General features: G+C 42.0%; 1 protein-coding gene across 5 annotated transcripts in view; it reads right to left on the bottom strand.

Annotated features, from left to right (window-relative positions):
- Msra (methionine sulfoxide reductase A) overlaps positions 1 to 21,372 on the bottom strand; it is a 341,517-nt gene that overhangs the window by 150,530 nt on the left and 169,615 nt on the right. For 4 of the 5 annotated variants that reach the window (XM_005373798.2, XM_005373797.2, XM_005373799.2 and 1 more), the window contains one exon: positions 14,499 to 14,618. The exons of the other annotated variant lie outside the window; for it this stretch is intronic. In XM_005373798.2, coding sequence (XP_005373855.1) covers positions 14,499 to 14,618 — 120 coding nt within the window. The remainder of the gene's footprint in view (positions 1 to 14,498; positions 14,619 to 21,372) is intronic. 5 annotated transcript variants of the gene reach the window in all.

The following is a 21,372-nucleotide window of genomic DNA, read 5'->3' as shown; positions in this document are numbered from 1 at the left end:
TTTTACTTTAATGCTTTTTTTTTAACCTGATGACATTTTTTTTTTTTTTTCTTGGTTTTTCTCCGGTACCGGGAACCGAACTCACGACCTTGCGCTTGCCAGGCAGGCGCTTTTTGCCGCTGAGCTAAATCCCCAGCCCCTGATGACATTTTATAATTTATACTTTATTTTGAAAACTGAATCATGTTCCACAATTAGCAATTTCCCAGGAAGTTATTATTTTGCAGTTTATGCTTAAAGTTCAGGGTTAAGAAAATTTATTTCAGATGTAGTTTGCATATACACCAAATATCCAGATGTTATTTCATCTGCTGTGACTGTCCTATGCTTACAACATTCAGAAGTGACATAATTAAAGTCAGATCTTACAAAGATGAATTGAAGGTAAATCTTCTCATTAATTTTTTTAATAAACACATACACACACAATGAAATTTCCCTCATTCCCTTATTGCATTTCCCTTGATTTCTTTCCCCACCAGTGCCAGATGCTGTTCACTTCCCTTTCAGATCATAAGCACCTTGTTTCTCCCTCTGCCCAGGGATGTTGTCACTGGGTCAACCTAGCGCATCCTTGGATTTCTTAGCTGCCATTTGTGGTCCCTGGGTAGCCAATTTATGCAATGAATTGTCCATCTGTTGCCCTTACTCCAGTCTACATGACCAGCCCATCTGCTTGTTGACACTTGGACTGCCTCGTGTGTGTGTGTGTGTGTGTGTGTGTGTGTGTGTGTGTGTGTGTGTTTGTAAGCACTAGTTATGGGTCTTACTTTCTCTCTCATCTTTGAAGTTTTGCTCCTTCTCTATTCCATTGATCTGGGGCTCCTGTAGCTTTTTCTCTTCATTTTCACTGCTAAACAGAATTCTCCATGCTGTACCTGCGACTCAGGCCCAGTGGTATAACGTAGCTCTTGTTTACATGTCAAATGTGATCCTCACCTGGAATGGAGCTTTTATTCTGCTGCAACTGGTTCAAATTACAGGGTGAGCCTCCTTCATCAGTGGCTCACCTGCTCACAGCTGCTCATTTCTTCCACGTCTTTGCTATTTATTCAGACAGATCCTATAGTTAGTGTGCATCCATTTTGTCTTAGCAGTGTTTATTTCTGGTACAAACTGGGAGACAAGCCTCAATAACTCAGCCATATTTTCCTTTCTAGAACAGCTGTCTATGTAGATGCTCAGGAGAACAGGCTCAGGCCCCTTCTCTAGAGCTCAGAAGACAAGTACCCAGCCGGGGCCATGAGCAACACAAGCACCTACCAGGAAGGATGTCCAGGGAGGAGAAGGCAGATAGAGGGAACGCAGGGAACTCAGGGCACAGAGGACACTTCAGAGTCACGGGGAAAGCTCAGGAGAGCAGTGATCACAACTGGCAGAGGCAAAGTAAGGATGTGGAAAATGAGATCCAGAAAATTATAAAAGGCCCCATCTGGGGCTCACTATCTGCACACCACACGGGGTTCCTTTGTATCGGTACACATTCCAGTGTGCTGGTATACGTTCTGCAGCAGAGGGGTCAACACGCTCTCTTCTAAACCTTACCGAATGCCCAGAGCAGCGCAGTACTAGCAAGTACTCAACAGGAGTGAGAGAGGAAGAGTACTGCAGAAAGCCCACTCACAGGACGACAGAGAAGCAGTTCACTACAGAAAAGACAGTGATGTGGGGCCTTAAACCCCTGCCATCACCAGGAAGTCCTTCCTGGGCCCCTGACTGACTATGAATAATGCTCCTCTTCTCCACAATTCAGAGTCCTCCAGAAACTGCACAGGTGCCTCCATCTGGCTTCGGGAGTACTCCAGAGACCACCCATGAAAACTGCATTGTGCCCAAGTTTAAAATCTCCTTATCTCTCCTGGCATGTGGTCACAGGTCCAAGTTCACTTCTGTCAGGGCATGTGACTCCCACTAGACTTCACAGACCAAGGTGGCAGATGGAGGTATGCACCTTCTTTCGTGGTTCCCTCTGGACCTCTCCTCTTTACTCCTCCAGAAAGAGTTGCATATGCTCCTCAGAACTTACGCTCTGAACTTCTCTCACGCTATTTTCTGCTTCTTCAGCTAATCAGGAACATCACTCAAGGCTCAGGTTTAGTAAAATTGTCTAGGGTTGTCAGCAAACTACCCAGTTGGGTCCTTGGGCATCGCCTCACTTGCCGGTATTAATGACTCTGTTCAATCCGTGGTGTCTGGTGCCGCTGGTATGTGACACCAGCTATACAGTAATGGGAGTGCAGAGATGAGAGGCAGCCCAGCCCCCAAGGCAAGTACAGCCTGCAGCACAGGAGCTTTACAAGGCCTGCTTCCTAACCAGCCCAGCAAAGTGTAGTCAAATGTTTATTTTTCTTATGTGGGGCATCTTAGTGAAAATTGAGTTCCTTTCATTGTACCTACTTGTGCTTTCTCTTCTCTTTTAGACAGACACAGTACAGTAGTTAATGGACACTGAGGTGTCCATTATATCTTTGCTGCTTACCAATTATGCAGGTATGGATGTGTCAACTAATCTTCTGAGCCTCGATTCATTCATCTGTAAAACAGGCATACCTGCATGGCCCTCCCCGGTTCAGCGGCTGTGACCCACCTAAGGACCTTCCAGCTAAAAAAGAAGAAGTCCAATATTTCTATCAAGTGGGATCATCTAAATGGTTCCAGATCACCAGACATTTTTTTATAGTCCATTTTCAAATTTTGTAAAAACTTAACAGCTTATTTAATATCTTTAAGTATCCTAAAAGGCATGTGAAAACACATTTATTGGAAACAATTGAAGAAAAAGCTCAGGAGACATTCTGAAATATAAAGCTGTTTTATTTTTAAAAGAAATCTGGCCAGCGGGGGCTGGAGAGCTCAAAGGGCAAGAGACACGGAGCAATCTTCTTCAGGTGGCTGAGCTCTGCGCCCTTTTGTTAGTGGGAGCAACAGGGCTTGCTACCATCTCACAGGGCTACGACGAAGATCTGGACATGAAAATGTTGTAGATCACAAACTAGCAATTCCTATGAACTGCTACTACAGTGTCTATCGAGAGTGCTTTGTGGTAAACAGGTCTTCTAAACCTAACATCCTAACATCCTAACATCCATACTGTACCGTAAGTCTCCAGTTGTGAGTTTGAAGCACTATAATAATAAAATGGAGCAGGAAACACTACTTGTCTTTAACTAGAAGAAAGAAGAGAAGGAAGCAGAGGAGGAAGGACATAGGAAATGACAGAAAAGGAGAGGAAGGTAACAGTAGGTTGCAAACTCGTACTTGAGCGGTCCATCCCATCAGAAGGCATTGGCCCGTGATGTGACACTAGCTCCCATGCACAAGGACTGAAGGTACTGAAATCAGAGCTGTCCCCTGGCACTCTTTGAGAGACCCTACAATGCACACATCAGAGGCAGCATTCATGAAGCAAGGCTTGTCCACCAGCTCAGGGCCTTGGTGGTTTGTAACTGATTCCTGGCCAATGTGAGATGCAGCACTGGCCAACAGTGACCTCTTTCAAAGCCACTCCTGCCCTCCAGCCCGGTGCTTTGCTCACATGTGAGTGACCAGGTCCTCCCTCTCTCTTTTTCCTCTCTCTCTGATGCAATCTTCCTATGCAGTCCACGCTGGCCTTCAACTCACTGTATAGCCCAGGTTGACATCAAAGTTGTCATCTTCCTGCCTCAGCCTCCTGAGTGCTAGAATTACAGTGAATGAGTCCCCTATTGTTGAGATTTCTGCTTGGCAAAGGGGGTAGATATTGACCCAGATATTTATTTTTCATGTAATTTAGGCAAAAAAAAACTTTATTCCAAAGTTCTAAAAATTGTTAGTGATTAGGAAGTAATTAAAGCCTAGTGTTACCACATAAAATTCCTGGAGAAGCTCCCCACCCCCACAAGGTGATTTTCTCATATTACATTATGGCTCCATTATATGTGATTTGAAAATATCAGGGTAGGCATATTCACCCACTGCTTTTGCAATTACATTTTAAGAACTGCTTGCAATAGCAAATTCCACTTAATCTCCCTTCTCAGTCTTTGATAATATAATACCAAGACAGTGAGAGAATAACTTGTTTCCAGTACTGGATGGGTAGAAAGGATGCTTTTATTATGTTACTTTCCATTTGACTTACTTTCCACTTAAATGGCCTATTAGAATTTTACTACCAGATATGCTGAAACATTGACATATTCAACTACTTAGAGTCTGTCAGTCTGCTGACCTTTGGCTACCACAGCTGTTCCCTAGCAGTGATGTAAGTTGGTCGAGGAGAGAGGAAGGTTAACCAATCAGACAAGCAAGAGAGTATTAACATGCTGAACCCCAACAGAGAATTCACAGCACATGCCACGGTCTTCAAGAATCCACAAACTGTCACAAAGTCATCCCCCCTGACTCCCCGCTTCTGATTTGCAAGAGATCTATCTCCCTGTTTCCTATTATCTATCTTTTGTTTTACTCTTTAATTTATTTACATTTTGGGCTTCTCACATAAGAGAAGCTATGTGATATTTAAACTTCTATGTCTAATTTATTTCACTTAATATTATGGTCTCAAGGTACATCCATTTTCCTACACATTACCCAAGTTTACACTTTTTATGGCAGAGTAGTACTCCACTGGATACAAATACCATGTTTCCTTTATCCATTCATCTATTGATGACTATATAGACTGCTTCCAAGATTAAGCTTTCATGAATTGTGCTGCTATAAATATGAGTAGGCATGTATCACTGTAAAATGAAACCTTTTAACTCTTTTGGGAAGATATGTAGAAGGGAAATAATTGAGTCTAATGGTATTTCCATTTTTAATTTTTTGAGGACTCTCCATATTAGTTTCCATAATGGTTATACTAGTTTATATTCCCACCAACAATGCAGAATGGTTCATTCTTCCCTGTATCCTTGGGAGCATTTGTTATTATTTTCTTTCTTTCTTTTCTTTTCTCTTCTCTTCTCTTCTCTTCTTTTCTTTTCTTTCTTTTGTTCTTTCTTTCTTTGTCTTTTTGAGACAGGGTTTCACTATGCAGTTCAGACTTGCCTTGAACTCACTTTGTAGCCCAGGCTGGCCTCAAACATGAGGCAATCCTCCTGCCTCAGCCTCCCAAGTGCTGGGATTATAGCTGTGTGCTAACACATCCAGCATTACTTGGTTTCTTGATAGTGGCCATTCTTTCTGGAGTAAGATGGAATCTCAGTGTTGTTTTAATTTGCATTTCCTTTTTGTGGCATTTCACCGTGTAGAAAACCTCTGTTTTCTCACAGCTGTTACCTGCATTACATTTGGATTCCCAGTGAATGTGCCATTTTAAAAAGTGCTCAGAAACATTTTGAACCCCACTGAGACAACTTTCTTTGTGCCTGAGACTGATTCCGTGATTTGGGGGAGAGATGAGAGGAGGACGGTGAAAGTTACTTGTCATCTTAGTCATGGTGTTGCCCAGTCCTAAAAAACTTAAAACCTTCCACTTATTTTGCCCTTGAGATGAGGCTGCCAACTGGGTTCAGAGTGACAGTGATGCAGATTTCTTCATGTATTTATTGGCCATTTGTAATTCTGAGAAGTATCTGTTCACTTCAGTGGCACATTTTTGATTGGATCTTTTAGTTTGAGGGATCTAATTTTTTTGAGCTCTTCGTCTGGTCTAAACAGGACTACTCTGTCTGAAGAAGGGCTGGCAAACATTTTTCCCATCCTGTAAGTTGTTTCTTCACTCTGGTGGTAGTTTCCTTTGCTGTGCAGCTTTTTAATTTGATGTAATGCCATTTGTTGATGCTTGACGCTATCTGTTGTGCAACGGGGGTTCTGTTCAGAAAGTCTTTGCCTATGCCTATAATGCCAACAGTTTTGGTTACTTTGTCTTCCAGCAGATTAAGTGTTTTTTTTTTTTTTTTAATATTTAGACCATAGATCCATTTTATTTTATTTTAGTACCTGGTGAGAGATACAGATTTAGATTCAATCTTCTGCATATGTATAGCCAGTTTTCCCAGCACTATTTGCTAAAGTGCCCATCTTTCCTGCAGTGTATCTTTTTGACCCCTTTGTCAAAGATCAGGTGGCTGAATACGCCTGGGGTTGTTTCTGTATCCTCTGTTCTGTTCCACTGACCCACCAGTCTGCTCTGGTGCCAGGGCCATTCTGCAGGCTCTCTTGATCACCAAACCTCAGCTCTGCCCCTGGCTGCAGCAGACAGAACACAAAGTATCCATCAGTCACAAGAGCGGTCGTCAGTCACCACCCTTATCTACAGTATAGCTTCTTCTGGTTCCCATTACTCAGATTCAAGAAGAAGTGAGCAGAGAATATTAAGACATTTAGAGAGAGACATTCACATAACTTTCAGTATAGTGTTTTATTACAACTTTTTTATTATTAGTTACTGTTGATTTCTTGACATGACTAATTTGTAAATCAAACTTTATCATGTAAGGTAAGCATGAAGGAAAAAGTTCAGCACCCATTGGATTCTGTCCTTCTGCAGTTTCAGGCACCTACTGGGCTTGTTGGATGTGTCCACCTCAGGTAAGAGAGGCAGTTGTATTAAATTTGGGGAAAAGTACCTAACAAAAATGAGGGGGAAGGACTAAGACAAAAATACTGAACCCCTAAAATCTCTATATTTCAAGCTCAGAAACCACCTTCACTCTGAACCCAGTCGGCAGCCTCCTCTCGAGGGCAAAATGAGCGGAAGGTTTTAAGTTCTTGTAGGGCTTGGCAACTCCATGACTAAGATGACAAGTAACTTTCACCCTCCTCCTCTCCTCTCTCCCCCAAATCACGGAATCAGTCTCAGGCACAAAGAAAGTTGTCTCAGTGGGGTTCAAAATGTTTCTGAGCACTTTTTAAAATGGCACATTCACTGGAAATCCAAGTGTAATGCAGGTAACAGCTGTGATGAGGTTCTCCACGCAGCTGAAATGCCTGGGCGTTTCGTGTGAACACCACTGCCGGGGAAACCCACAGCGGCTTTCTAGAGCCTGAGGGTTTAAAAACCAATGTAGTAGGTAATGGTTAAAGACCCTTTCAGGCCTGAAGTGCATGACATTCATGTGCCTTATGCCCTGGGACTCCTGCTGTGGGCCCTTCAGAGGGGTGCCCCTTGTTGAGAAAAGCCTGTGGTTGGGGCAGACTAGGCTTAGAAAAAGACAACACTTCTCCCACTAGCTGCGTTTGTCCCCTCAGGCAGGGGTCCAGTCACTGAACCAATGTGTCCCTAATAGCTGTGTGAATGGGGCAGGGGAGACTGGAGTTGGCTAGGGGGGCTGTGTTTGGTCTGGGGTTCTAACTACGAGTCAAGGGTCCCTGACCTCAACTCTTGCTCTCTTCCTGTTGGTTTGAGAGAGAGATAAGCATCTTTATTCTGCCTGCTACAAGTTCAAGGCTCAAATTATGTCCAAAGTAAGAGGAACATATGTGATTAAATGTCTCAGAGGGAACACTGAACACCAGGATTCTTGTGTTTTCAGGGCTATGTCACCAACTTAGTAATTTACCTTGACTGACATTGAAAAGAGGACAATAAGACCGACTGTGCACTGAAAAGAGACTTAATGCAGTCGGCAAGGGATTTAGAGCGGGTTTTCCATCGCTTGATACGATCTGCCAATCACAGAACTCATCCCTATTTTGCAGCAGAATGAGACCATTAATCTCACATAAGATACACAGACATGCACTTCCACCCAAACACTTCAGAAATTAAGTCAAACTAAAAAGGCATACTGAGCTGCTTTATATTAAGGGAGAGATGATCATTCCATGCTTGGTTGAGTTCTTAAGCATCAAGAAAATAGCGTGCATTTGCAGAAGGTGGTGGCTGGGACCCACGAGGAACACGAGGGAGGAGGAGAAAGTCAGCTCCTGGTGCTATGGGAGTAACTGGCTGTGGGCTAACCTGCCTGCTACCACACATTTGCCTTTCATCATCCTACCCCCTTCACCTTTAACGCGCCCAGGGGCTAGAATGGCAAAAAGTTTAAACACTAGACTTTCTAGGTCACTTCCAATTTGAAACAATTTTATATTCAAAGAATCCGATCACAGCTGCAGTGGCTTCATAAAGTAGCACTGCTCCTAATTTGCAAGAAAGGAAAGTGAGGCCTGGGAGGGAACACTGATACCCCCCCAAGCCACATGAGGACAACTGTGCTCCTCCCAGATCCGGGGTCCCACAGGGACCTCTCGGGATAGTTTGCCTGACAGCCCCTACCCGGGAGTCCTCGGTCAGTCCAGAAAGGGTCTGGGTCTCTGGTGGCCTGGGTGACTGTGACCTCTCAGTCAGAGGAAAGTGATGCAGCCCCTTTCAGCCTCACGCTTTCAGTGCCACTTGGCTGCACAGATTTCTAAAAGCCTTTGAATAGACTAATAAGTATGGAATTGTTCTGAACATCTGTAAGCAAAATACGAAAAGATATTACCCAGTGAATGAACATCCTGGGTTTTCTTGCCAGAAATGGGGTATTTGTATATTAGGCTAATGCTCTGAAATTAACCCAGAATGCTTACCCATTGCAGAATGTCTTTTCATATTTTCATCTGTACAGTCATTCTTATAAAATGTAAGAATAATTCTCTATCAGGGTATTCAGGAATCTGAATAGCTCAATTACTTCTAGAAGCAATGTAGTAAAGCAACAGCATGCCAGTTAATCAGTTGGTTTGCATAACAACTGTTTGAGAGAGCATGTGAGCATGCATGCATGTGTGTGTGTGTGTGTGTGTGTGTGTGCCTGTGTGTGCACATGTGTGGAGAAAAAACCAGGGTCACCCAGCCCTTCAAAACAAATGTGAAAGATCAAGTTTTTGTTGGACTATACAGGAGAGAGTTCTGGCAGACAGGAACTAGTGTTCATGAGCAGCCTTCCCCTTGTACCAAGTATGAGGTCTTACATGTGGTACACTACTAGGAAATGATATAATTAGCTTATCCAAGAATGCCGCTGTGGATCTAAGGCTCCTCACAACTGGCCAGCGCTGGGGTCTAGGCAGATGCTATGCTCATAAGGAACATACAGGAAGGGATGAAGCTTTGCAGAGACCTTAGGAACAGAGTGATGGCCCCTAAGACTTGAAGTACTTCTCAGCATGTCTCTTAAAAAATACGTAAGAAACAGCAGGAACGGTGCCCCCTGGAGGTCTACAGGCCTTGAGAGATGCCACCCACATCCCAGTGAGGCTGCAAGGATGTTACTTCTAAAACAGGTATGTGAGTAACTAAGTAAATACTACAGGTTTAAATGAATTATGAAAGCATGTGAGGGATGGGACTCTCCAGGAAAACCCAAAGAGCCAATCACAGTGCTTGGGAAAGCGCAAGGTCTGGCTTCTGGCTCTCAGCTTTGAAGGCCAAAATCCCACTTTCATCATTCAAGTCCACCCAAGGTTAATCCAATATGGAGAGAATGACCCATGCAGACTAAACTCACCAAAGACTGAGATCCCAAAAGTGGCCTTTTATTGAATATGAAGTAAGAAGTGGAACATCCTGCCTGACTGACCTGGGCTTGTTGCATTTTCTTCCTGTAAATAATCTCTGCAGGAGGACAAAAGATTAGAAGGCCCTGCATAGTTGTGGGCGATACAATTTCTCAATGCCAGGGTGTTGGGTGCTGTCTGAGCAGAGCTCCCCAGAGGGTGGCTCCCCAGAGGGTGGAAAAGGCACCCTTTCCCAGCTGCACTCCCCGCACTCCCCACCTGCCCTACGGAGGTCTCCTGTCCTCTCTCTCAGCCTGGGCGCCTTCAGGGGACTGAAGTGCCACAGATTTGGAAGCTGATATTCCCGGGCAAGCAGCTGCCTCTCTGTGCAGCTCAGCACAGGTGTGTTTCAGACTTTCTTTCCCAGGAGGCAACAACACTTCAAATGCTCAGGAACTGTTCATACTTCATGTCTGCTGCATGCACCAGGCTCAAGGGCACTCGGGGTGGAGGTTACCCTGCCTGTACCGCTCCATCGGGAAGCCCAAAGGGAATGTCCTGCTTAGAAGCCATGGTCAACTCTGCACATGTGCCACTGCTGGGCCACCTCCACTCTTGCTGTTACTAGAAGGGAAGACATCTTTCTAGTGCCGGGTGGCAATGCTAGTTCAACTTTTGGTCACTCACTGCCCATTGATCTCTACATGGAAATGCTATGCGCACACAAGGATGTGTGCGGTTGGCACACACAGTACTTTTGACACTCAGATCACATCTGCTTGCTCACTTGTCCCTGTGGAGGCTGTGTACCCACTAGCAGGGCGAGCATGCCAAACTAGAGCTGCTGGTTCTTTGGCTTGTGGCCACCGATCTGCGTGCCAAGACATGGGTATGGAGCACAACAACATTCATCATCACACACAAGGTTGAGGGGGCAGAGCTACCCCTCTGGACTTGGGATTTTGATAACACTTTCCCTAAATCTGGCAGTTGACCCAAGAAACCACACAGTACCTTAGGCTCAAATATACAGCTACAGGCAAGAAGGGCTTTGCACACAATCTGCATCTTTATGTTTCTTACTTCTTGAAAAAATAAAAATCAATAAAACCTTTATAAAATATCCATGGGTTGTGATCAGCTTTAGAAACACAAGCGTAAACAACATGGACACTGATGCAAATACTAGGACACAGACTAGTGTTTTCTCACCCTGAAGCTCAGCGATTACTTTACCTCTGGGATGAGGCTGGTGGGTTTCTTTTTTCTCTCCAGTCAGACGCCTCCAGGGCGATGTGTTCAGCAAGGCTTTGAGCACCAGGGGCTTCAGAGCAGAGACCACCAGTGCAACCTGCTTTCTGTCTCCTGACCCCTCTCCTCAATCAAAAGCCTTAATTAGCTGGTTACTGTAATTACTCTAGCTACTGACCCTCTCCATTCTCCTTCCCTGCTATTTCCAGGGCTCTGAAGGCTTCACCACTCCTATGCCAGAGGGACCTTCTCATCATATGCTCTCTCTGCCTTTTTGTTTTCCTCTTTTATGATCAGAACAAAAAAGCCTGGGGAAAGAAATCAACTCTCCTTCTGTTATGGCTTGTGCCTTGATGTCCCTCCAAGCCTCATGTTGTCATAGGTGGGGCTTTTTCAGTGGTGGCTGGATCTAGAGTGTGTCACTGATTCATGGTGCAATACTAGGATTAAGGATGCTAGAAATAAGGGTGAGTGATTACTAAATCAGTCTACTGATTGGTTTGGCACTGCCCCAATCCTCGTAGCCCTGAAGGAATATAAAAGGCACAGAAAGACACTTCTAAGGTCCCTTGCTTGCTTTGCTACATTCTGCCTGCCATGAACTGTTTCTCCTCTGCAATTCCACCCTCCCTTGGGGCAAGCCAGTTATGGGCTGAAATCTCTACCATCTGTGAGCTAAATAAATCTTTCCTCCTTTAACTTTGGATGTCAGGTATTTTGTCTCAGCAATGAGAAAAGTAACTAAGACACCTTTCCTACCTGGGTTAGAACCAACAATTACCTCTTTCCAATCAGGAACAAGTTTCCATGGTAACTACACTTTCTAATGCTACCACTAACTTAGCAGGAATATACGTATTAAATGGAGTTTTTCCCAACCTCTGCGGGTCCCATCCTCACCCATAGCTATAGACCAGCTGTTTGTATGAACTGTATCTGAAAGAGGTTGGTTCTTTTTCTTTCTAAGTGGCAGAAAGATGAAAGACTCTTTGGTATTCTCCTTGAAGGAATCATTAAATATATTTAAAAAGGTAGCAGAGGGATGGACCTAAAAGAGAATGTACGATGGATGGAAGGAAGTGTAAACAGATAAATGGAGAATGGCTGGGTATCACAAGAGCTGGGAGACTTACACCATGGTCAAGGGCACAAACTCTGAGCTGAGAGTGAAGGAGGCAGAGATTCCATCTGTGTGTTGGCCTGGGTGAGTTTCTCATCTGCCTGAGCCTCAATACTCTCCCTGAAACAGATGGACACTGAGATGCCTCATGCAAATGTATGGGGAAAAAAGCAAGAGAAAAGATGCTCTGACAGTGTCTGGTACACATAGGTGTTCAACACACAGGAAGTGTCATGTTGTCCTTAAGGCAGAGGTGAAAGGAAAGAGTGCGTAAACAAGCAATCACAACGTTCACACTGTTAACTCTGTGTGGGACGAGGATAAGAATATGAGCAATAGATAGTTGGGGGTTTTCTTAACAGCCTTTCGCTCCTAGATCATTTAGTTATGCTGCAATTACAGAAAGGAATCTACTCATTTCCATCCCTAAGACTTCAGAGGATACAAATAGGCTATCTCCAGTTCATTGAAATCTATTTATAACTCTGCTGTAGCATTAGTTTGCTTTTCAAACAAAAGCAAAAGTAATATGGGTTAACCATTAAAGTATTTATTCACTATTCCATATTCCCAATACCAATCAGAAATATTTCAACTCTTCTCGAGAGGCAAGAGAAACAAAAATACACGTATTTTTATATTACTTTCTGTGTTGTGCAGTGAAATTTTGTTTCAAAATCAGAATTCATATTATAGCAAATAAATCAATATGTTTAATGTTCAGCCAGCTCCCCTCCTCCACATACCCCCACAGCATTACTTGTGCCTTAGGGGAGCTGACTGGTCCCTCATAAATAACACCCAGTCAAACCTCCAAGTTAAAAAAGATAAAAGTAGAATATGGTAAGGCACACCTATAATCCCCGCACTGGGGAGGCTGAGGCAGGAGCACTGCAGTGAGTTTGAGGTCAGCTTGGGCTACATAGTGAGTCTGAGGTCAACCTGAACTACATAGCCAGATCCTGTCTCAAAAAATAAGCCCACAAAAGATAAGTAAATGTTCACACATTTTAAAATTTCCCTTGTGTCAATTTGGTGATCAATCTAGATACATCCTCCTTATTAAGAATTCTTAAAATGGTAAACAAAATATTCTGTCAAAAATGAGTTGACTGAGCTCTGCCCAAAGAACCACTCGGATATGTGCTCAGTGCTTTACCTTCATTCCTTCTGGTAATATATATTTTCAAGGATTTTTTGTTAACATATGTCTGTATGACATGATAACTGCTTAAGGGGAAGATAAGATTTCTCTCTACTTTTAAGTGACACTGTGATACTTTAGGCACTAAAGCAGAGCTAGCAGTGCTTTCTCTAGTTTTACCTTGGTTTATTTTAACAGGTTGAGATGTCTGTGGTAAGATGTAACTTACTGTTAACTTTGTGAGGTCTGAAGTGTTTAGATATTGAGCCAGATTCCTTAGTAGACCAAATCTTTTATCTCTGAAGTGCTGAGATATCCTGATGTTTAAAGGAATATTCGTTAAAATAGCTTAAGTTTTCTTGTAGGATATTTTTTTAAACTTGCCCCTATAGTTTCAATTCTGCATGTCCTAGGCTTCAAGAAATAAGTACATTAAACTGAAACAACTTGATGGCAGAAGCTGCATGGGGCTTGTTTAAAAAAAAAAAAAACAAAAAAACAAAAAAAAACGAGCCTTTACTGCTACCTGAGCTGGCAAGAAAGTCAAGAAAATTCATAAAGGTCAGAAACAAATCCAGAGAGGTAATCTGGTAGTGGAGCTAGAATTTTCCATGGGGCCATCTGTCTCTCCTCTGTCCAGAGGACTAGTGGTCAGTATGTTTTTTGTCTTGTACAGAGCCAGACAGTAAATATTTAAGACTTTACAGACCTTCCACCTCTGCTGCAATCACACAACCACAACACTGTGGCACAAAAATGTTCACAGATAATATGTAAAAACAAACAGAAAATGTGCACAGCTGCATTTCAGTAAAACTCGATTTATGTCCGTGGGCAGGGAGCAGAACTTGGCCTATGGGCAATGCTTTGCCAATCTCTGCAGCATAACATGGCTCTTCATGATTTTCTCTCCAGGATATATGTGTAGTACGTGATATGTGTGAGCCATGTGGTATGTTACTGCATGATGGTTCTGACTTCTTCACATCTCTCTGTGTCCCTGTCCCTGCCTGAGGGTGGGGGATGCCCTACTGGCTCTTAGCTGGACCATGGGACTTCCTTTAACCGATGAGACAACAGTAAACAGGGCACAGTGACAGAATGCGGCTTTCCACTCTTGCTGCTCCTGGGTTCTTGTGTCCGCCAGTAGGAGTCCAAGCCAGTGTGTCCCACATCCCCATTACCTGGCCAGAAGAAGCACTAAGAGGAGCCAGCGCCAACCACCAGACATAAGAGAGGACACTGCCCGCTGAGACTCTACTAAGTGACGGTGGCCGCCTGGGTGAGTCCCCACAAGACCTACAAGCGAGCCCCCAAATGAGCGGGCCCAGATTGCTTTAAGCCATTAAGTTTTAGGGCATTTATTTCACATGAAAAGCTAAATGTTATATTGCAGAGGAAGCTTATTATCTTCTAAAATGAGAAAACAAGCATATTTACAGAAACAGTAAAGAAAAGACTGGGCAAATTTTTTTTTAATTTGCATTTCCATTTTAAAACTCCTGTCATCCACCAGCAAGGACAAGCCCTCCTTGTTCCTGGCAGCAATAAGACAGAGCAAAGTCTTCCTACCTGAGCAGACTTCTTTATAAGTAGGATTGGGAGTATAGCCTCCTGCAAAGCCCACTTGAGTGGAATAGACGCCTTTCAAGATCCAGAATTTCCTTTCAGCTCCCCAAAAACAGCCCATTCCTGCAAAAACATTAAGAGCGGTTAACCATTTTTCCCAAACAAAGAGTTCATTACCCATTACAAGACCTGCAAGCTGGGAAAGAGATGTTTCTCCGATCATTTGGTGATTGAAAATGACTGAGTACAGCATATAAAGAAGGAGAAATTTTAACATTCAAAAAAATTTTATTTACGGTTATTTGCATAAAATGTCCTTTGTTTTTACTGGACAGAAACTTAGAAGGCCTCAGATTTTAGTGGGTTAGTAAATCTACATCTTTCCCAATAACAGTAAAAGGAGAACAAGCTTATGAATATTTTCATACTCAGTTCATAAATTATATCGTATTTAATGATCAGCTCCCTGGTCACTTTTTAAAAAATACTTTAACAAAGACATGCAACACTCAATGACTTATTTTAATGCAGAAATGTCCAAAATCAATATACATTTATGCAAGATCCCTAATTTAAAATGTCACATATCTCTTCAGTTTTTATATTTTTTGTCACTATTAATTTGTATGTGTTGTTATTGTTTTCTCAAACATATATTCTGCTGAGTTCTGTTATTGAATGTAATAAATGAGGAACGTATGGAAGGGAGGGAGGAAAGGAAAGAACAATAATAAACAAACACAAAAACTGCATCCCATTCAACTAGAAAACATTGTTTATGCCTGTAGTTATTGGATTCTTTTGAACATTGGACAAAAACCAACACCCATCTCACAAGAACACACACAGAAATGTTAGAAATGTCACACTGTTTTTTTCATGGGTCCACAAAAAGCACCCCCATTCTCTCCTATAAGTTTTCAAACAGTCCAGTAGAGCTGCTAGTTTGTGGCCCACAAATGTAAGAAGCCTGCTGCTTCTCTCGAGCTTTATGTAGCTTTGTCAAATCACACAGAACTAAGATCCTGGGTGGAACAACAGTTGGTAAATTAATATATGCCTCCTATTCTGGTAATCACTAGCTTTGCTAGCTTTAATGACAAAGCTGTAAGAAAATTTAGTTTGCTGACATTCTTGACAGCTGTTAATAGTCTACTTTAAAAATTCAAGGCAACAACTACCAAAAAACAATGTGCATAAAGTTATACATCATCCAAAAATATTCTACTTGGTAAAATGTGAGGGGAAATTTAACCAAAAATAGGTTAATAGTTTAAAAATATGATAGAGCCAAATAATGAAATTCAATGCAGTAAAAAAAAAAAACTGTGATAATATTGCAACACGGAAATATGCATATGATTGTATCATAATTATCTAAGGCGAAATTTAAAAAGAAAAACACAATTACATGCATGTTTCTATCATAACTGTAAAAACAGTCTTACCAAAATAGGCTGGAAGGAAATACACTAAAGTTACAACCATGATTTTAAAATGAGAATATAGAAAAGTTTCCATTTTATAAGTTTTCTGTAGTAGATTATTACTTTAAAAATGAAAAAAATATTTTTAAAGAAAGCAAAAATTCAAAGAAATAGCATAGCATATGCATTATTTGAGTTACACACTACTGTACCACTTATAACCCTTATAAATCACCACTCTCAACCCAATCTCTCCCCTCAAAGTAACCATTAACTGGCTTTGAGAGTAATCACTTCCTATGTTTCTTTATGTTTTTGATTACCCAGTATCCACTCCTTACATTATATTAGTCTTGTTCATTTTTTAAAATGATATGCCTCTAAGTCCTTTTCATCAACAAGTTGCCCTTTGCCCTCTGAAGAACACGGGCTATGTGACCACACGGCTTCCCACAGCACGGCTTCTGCTGACTGCATTCTCATGGCACAATTCAGCTTGTTCGTGTGTCCTCAAAGGGTAACTTGCTGCAATTGGCGGCTAGATCTGAGGCTTCATCAGAGTCAGGCTTGATCCCTTGTTAAGACCTTGGAGGTGCTACGCTCTTTGATCAGGGAGCACATAATGTCTCACTGTCTCTTTTGTGATGTTAGCATCCATGGATGCTCAATGCTTAGAAAGTGTTTATCCCTCAAGGGTTACAAAATGGTGATCTTCTATCATTCCTTTTTCACTTATCAGTTGAAATGCATTAAAAAGAAAGCTCAGTGGGGACAATTCATAACAAAGGAGAGAGATGCGTGACTCTGTCCATTTAGCATCTTCAAAATAAGGAACTTACCATCTCCAAAGTTGACCAGTTAGTTTTCATAATTATAAACTCATTAATTTAAATGTATTTGGCAATTACTGTTTTTGAAAAGCTTTATGGGTCAAAGTTTCAGTCAGTGAGACCTCTTCAAATTGGCTCTGGAGTCCTTTTGGCATGTCTTCAGTTGTCCCTCACAGTTTCCTTGCTTTCTGATTTAACTGAATGTTCCTGGCTCCTCTTGTATATTTCCTAAGAAGCCTGGCTTCTTCAAATGGAAAAGGCATTCAAGACCATGACCTAGGTGTCAGTGATGCTCACTGCAGAATGATGAGCCAGGGAATTCCAGTGGACCCTGTAGCTAACGTTGCCTATCAAGATCTAGTCCCATGGGGACAGTAACAAACCATTACAAAGTAGAAGTCATACATTCGGGATGGTACCCGAGCAGGACCAGAGAGCAGAAGCAAGCTGTGGGAACAGGTAGCCAAACTCCCAGAGCATGTACCAGTATTGCACCAACACCCTTCCCTTACTGTACTCCCGTGGTTATATAGGGACTGTGGACAGCCAGTTGGAGGACAAAAAAATGCCTCTTTAGTTTTATTTTATCTTGTTTTGTTTATGGATGGCTGAGGATACAAAGCTAGGATACAAAGCAGCCAACTGCAGCATCCCTAATATGGCCTGAAAGATACAGCGGGGAAATCTTCCCACCCAGGAGCCTTCAGGCAGTGAAGCAGTGAGCCATCTTGGATGTAAGAAGGAACCCATATTCAGACCACATGATGCATGGACAGGACAGATGGCTTGGTGTTGAGTAGCCAGAGATCAAGAACAGAAACTAGAAGAGGAAAAATAAAAGATCAGGGTGGACGCAGGAAAGCAAATAGGCATTGTGCACATCTTGGTAATGCGAGCTGATGCCAGCCACAGAGCAGTCACCATGAAAGGGGACCAATCCTCAAAGCAGAGGCAGAAGCCTGGCCGGTGGAGTCAGCCAGCCTTGCACTGGCTGCCCCACTACTGACACGAGGGACACAGGGACAAAGTAGCCATGATGACAGGACAGAGGCTTCACGTGGGCCTAACAGCATGGTTTCCCACTCGCCAAGTCTCATCTAGATACTGCCACCACTGACCAACCAATGTCCCAGCAACAGAGACTCACCAAGTGCCCTAGTCATCACCATTCATCAAGGGAGCCAACCAACACTAGGGAGCCGGGTTGGAGAGTAACTGGGGCCCCACCCAGGCTGAAAGGGCCAGCAGTGTTCTCGCATGCATTTGCAGGTGGCTGTGACTTTCCCACCTGCAGGATCTCAGCCAGCAACCATCCCACAGAACACCACATGTGACTCACTTCACAGCACACGTGACACAGCAGTGGCTATGACCACAGCTCCTCCTGTTTTATTCTCTGCACAGACCCAAACCTTCTGTTCTGGGATAGCACTGGATGGCCCTGAGGTACCGTGTCACCACCAACTCAGAAAGGGAACTCCAGGAAGGGCTGCATCCTTCAGGACATGAGATGTGCATCAAAAATCCCAAAGATAATGACACACCATGACCCCCAGAGATTATATATGCTTACAAAGCAAGAGGTACAAACAGGAATGGCTCCATCTACCATAATTCCCAATGACCCATCAGGACACTGCACTGCCTGTCACTCAACTCTTGGTTCTGTAGGATTAAAGATCCCAGTCCCCAAAAGGGTGCACTTTCATCAGGGAACACAGCAAGAGCCCATTGAATTCCATGCTATAGCAGTTGGCTAAGCACACTAGGAACCCTGCGTATAGGGGCAAGGAGGCAAAAAACCTTGCCAGGGGTAATCAGCCAAGAGTAGCACATGAGATCTCTGCTGCGCCATAACCTTGCAAACATTTGGTGTTGCAGGTATATACAAATGTTTTCTAGCTGGATGAGTTTTAACCAGTATCTCACAGTGCTTTTGACATATATTTGACTACCACGAGCAGATTTTCATATTGTATATTGGTCATTCATGTTTATCCTTTTGTAAATTGCCTTTGTCCATTTTCCTATCAGGTTTTTATATTTTTCTTGTTTTATTTGTTGTAATTCTAATGTTTTAATCAATTTTTGTCAATTATGTTTGTAATTACAACTTTGTGTCTAATTTGCCTTTTACCTTCAGTTATGATACCTACTGTCATAACAGTGTTTTAAATTTTAATGCGTCAAAGTTCTCTATCTCTTCTTTTATCATAAGTGATTCTAGTGTCTTGCATATAACTCCTTCCATACAGAAAGGTTATAAAAATGTTTGATATTTTCAGAAGCCTTTAAAGTCTTATTCTTTGTTTTAGGTTATTAATCTATCTAGAAGTAATTTTTGTGTAGGATGTGAGATAGGGACTCAATTTGTGCTTTCTATGTGGAAAATCAAGCATCCTAAATAAACTGTTATTTATTTATTAAATAATCCATTTTCCCCTACTTTTCTCTAATGTTACCTCTACTGGTACACCATTTTAAATAGTCCTGATTCTGGAATCTCTGTACTGTTTTTTTTTCAGTCATTTATTCAGCAAGTATTCAGATAGTGCTTAATATATGCCAGGAAGTACTGTAAGTGCTTGGGGTACATGAATGAACAAAACAGACAAGATCCTGCTTTCTTACAGGAAACACACTCCAGTGGGGAAAGACAGATAAGAAACACTAAAAATAATACATAAGTAAGTGATATAGTAAGTAGGAAGGCACAAAGAACTATAAAACATAAGAAAAGTGGAGCAGGGTCAGAAAGATCTTTAGTGTTTTAATAGTGTTCAGGGTGGACCTCAAAGAGATGACTCAAAGATTCAAAGCAGCCAGATAAAGGGCAGAGGAAAGAGTCCTACACAGGCACCAACCTTGTGCCTGCCATGTTGAAGAGCAGGAAGGAAGCCAGAGGACTGAACCAGGGGAAACCAGTGGCACCCGCATGAGGTGAGCCAGATTTTGTAGGGCTTTGTAGGGTCATGCAAGGACTGTGGCTTGTACTCTGAGTGCAGTGGACAGCACTGTTGCATGCTGGACAGCAGAGAAGATGACAAAGCTTGAGTTTTATAAGGATTGTTCTGGCTGTCTTCTGCAGAGAGCAGACAGGAGTGACCCAAGCACAGAAACAGGAAATGTCATGAAGCGAGAGACTATAGCAGTACAGACCAGGCAGAGGAAGACAGGAGCTACAATCAGCCTCTGGGTACACTTCTAAAGATTACAAACAGAGTCTGAGAGAAAGAGGGGTTTCAGATTGACTCTAACATATGCAGAGGGCAGAATACTAAAGATGGAGCAGATCTGCAGGGAACGGGCAGTGATTCTGATGGCTCAGTTTTAACGAGCCATAATACCTATAGAGTAAGTCTTCTTACTCTTCAAAATTTTCTCTGCTATTCTTGGCCCATTACTATTCCAAATTTAGTTTAATATCAGCTTGTCAAGTTCCATGAAAATACCCTTTAAAATTTTGACTAGAATTACATTGAACTTACAGGTTATTTTGAAAATATTTTGTCATATTAATAATATTGAGTCTTCCTGTCAATGAATATAATATCATTCTCTATTTATTCAAATCTTCTTGGATTCCCTTGAATATCATGACATAATTTTCTCCAAAGGTCTGATACATTTTATTAGATACAGTTATATGTATTCCGTTATTTGTGTTGCTGTTATAAACACTTTTTTCTCTTATTGCTTACTACTGGAATATAAAAACATCACTGACTTCTGCATGCTTTCCTTACAGTCAGAAAACTTTGAAAATTCTCTTACTAGTTCTAATCACTTCACTACACATTCTCTTTAATTCCCTATAGAGAAAACCATATTTTGTACAAATGACAGTTTTATATCTGCCTATCCATTGTTATTCTCCTACCTTTATCTCGTTTTATTGCCTTGGCTAAGTCCTTGCACTTTAGTCCTAATGCTGAATAATAAGGTCACGTGAGAATCTTGTCTCATCCTAACTTCAGAGAGGATGTTCTAGTATAAAAATGAGATGTTCTGGGGGCTGGGGTTTTAGCTCAGCAGCAAAAGCACCTGCCTGGCAAGTGCAAGGTCGTGAGTTCGGTTCCCAGTACCGGAGAAAAACCAAAAAAAAAAAAAAAAAAAAAAAAAAGAATGAGATGTTCTGGAAGTTTGCAGAAGGTATCCTTTGTCATGTAGAAAAATTTTCCTTCCATTCATAGAATGAGGAGTTTTTTTTATCATGCATGAGTTTTAAATATTAGCAAAGCCTGCATTCTTTTAGATGATCAAATAATCTCCCTCCTTTAATATCTTAGGGTAGTATAATATATTAATAGGTTTTTCTGAACTATTCTGCAATAAATCTTACCTAACTTAAGCATCTTAATGCTGAATTACTTTTGCTATTTTATTCAATTTTTCATTTATGATCATAAGGCAGATTTGTCACAATTTTATTTTCTTTCATCCTCCTTGTGCAGAATTGGTATAAGGCCATACTGGTCTTATCAAAAGGATGGGCACTCCTTCGTTTTGAGGGGGAAAAAGATTTCAAGAACACATCAAAATCACAACTATGTCAATATATGAAACTTAAATTTTAACACTATTACTAAAATCATTATTTTTGGTCCAATCCCAAGCAAC

The sequence above is a fragment of the Chinchilla lanigera genome, unplaced genomic scaffold, assembly GCF_000276665.1.
Source record: "Chinchilla lanigera isolate Chin_1 unplaced genomic scaffold, ChiLan1.0 scaffold00002, whole genome shotgun sequence".
Classification (NCBI taxonomy): Eukaryota; Metazoa; Chordata; class Mammalia; order Rodentia; family Chinchillidae; genus Chinchilla; species Chinchilla lanigera.
This window is presented reverse-complemented; position numbering and strand designations above follow the sequence as displayed.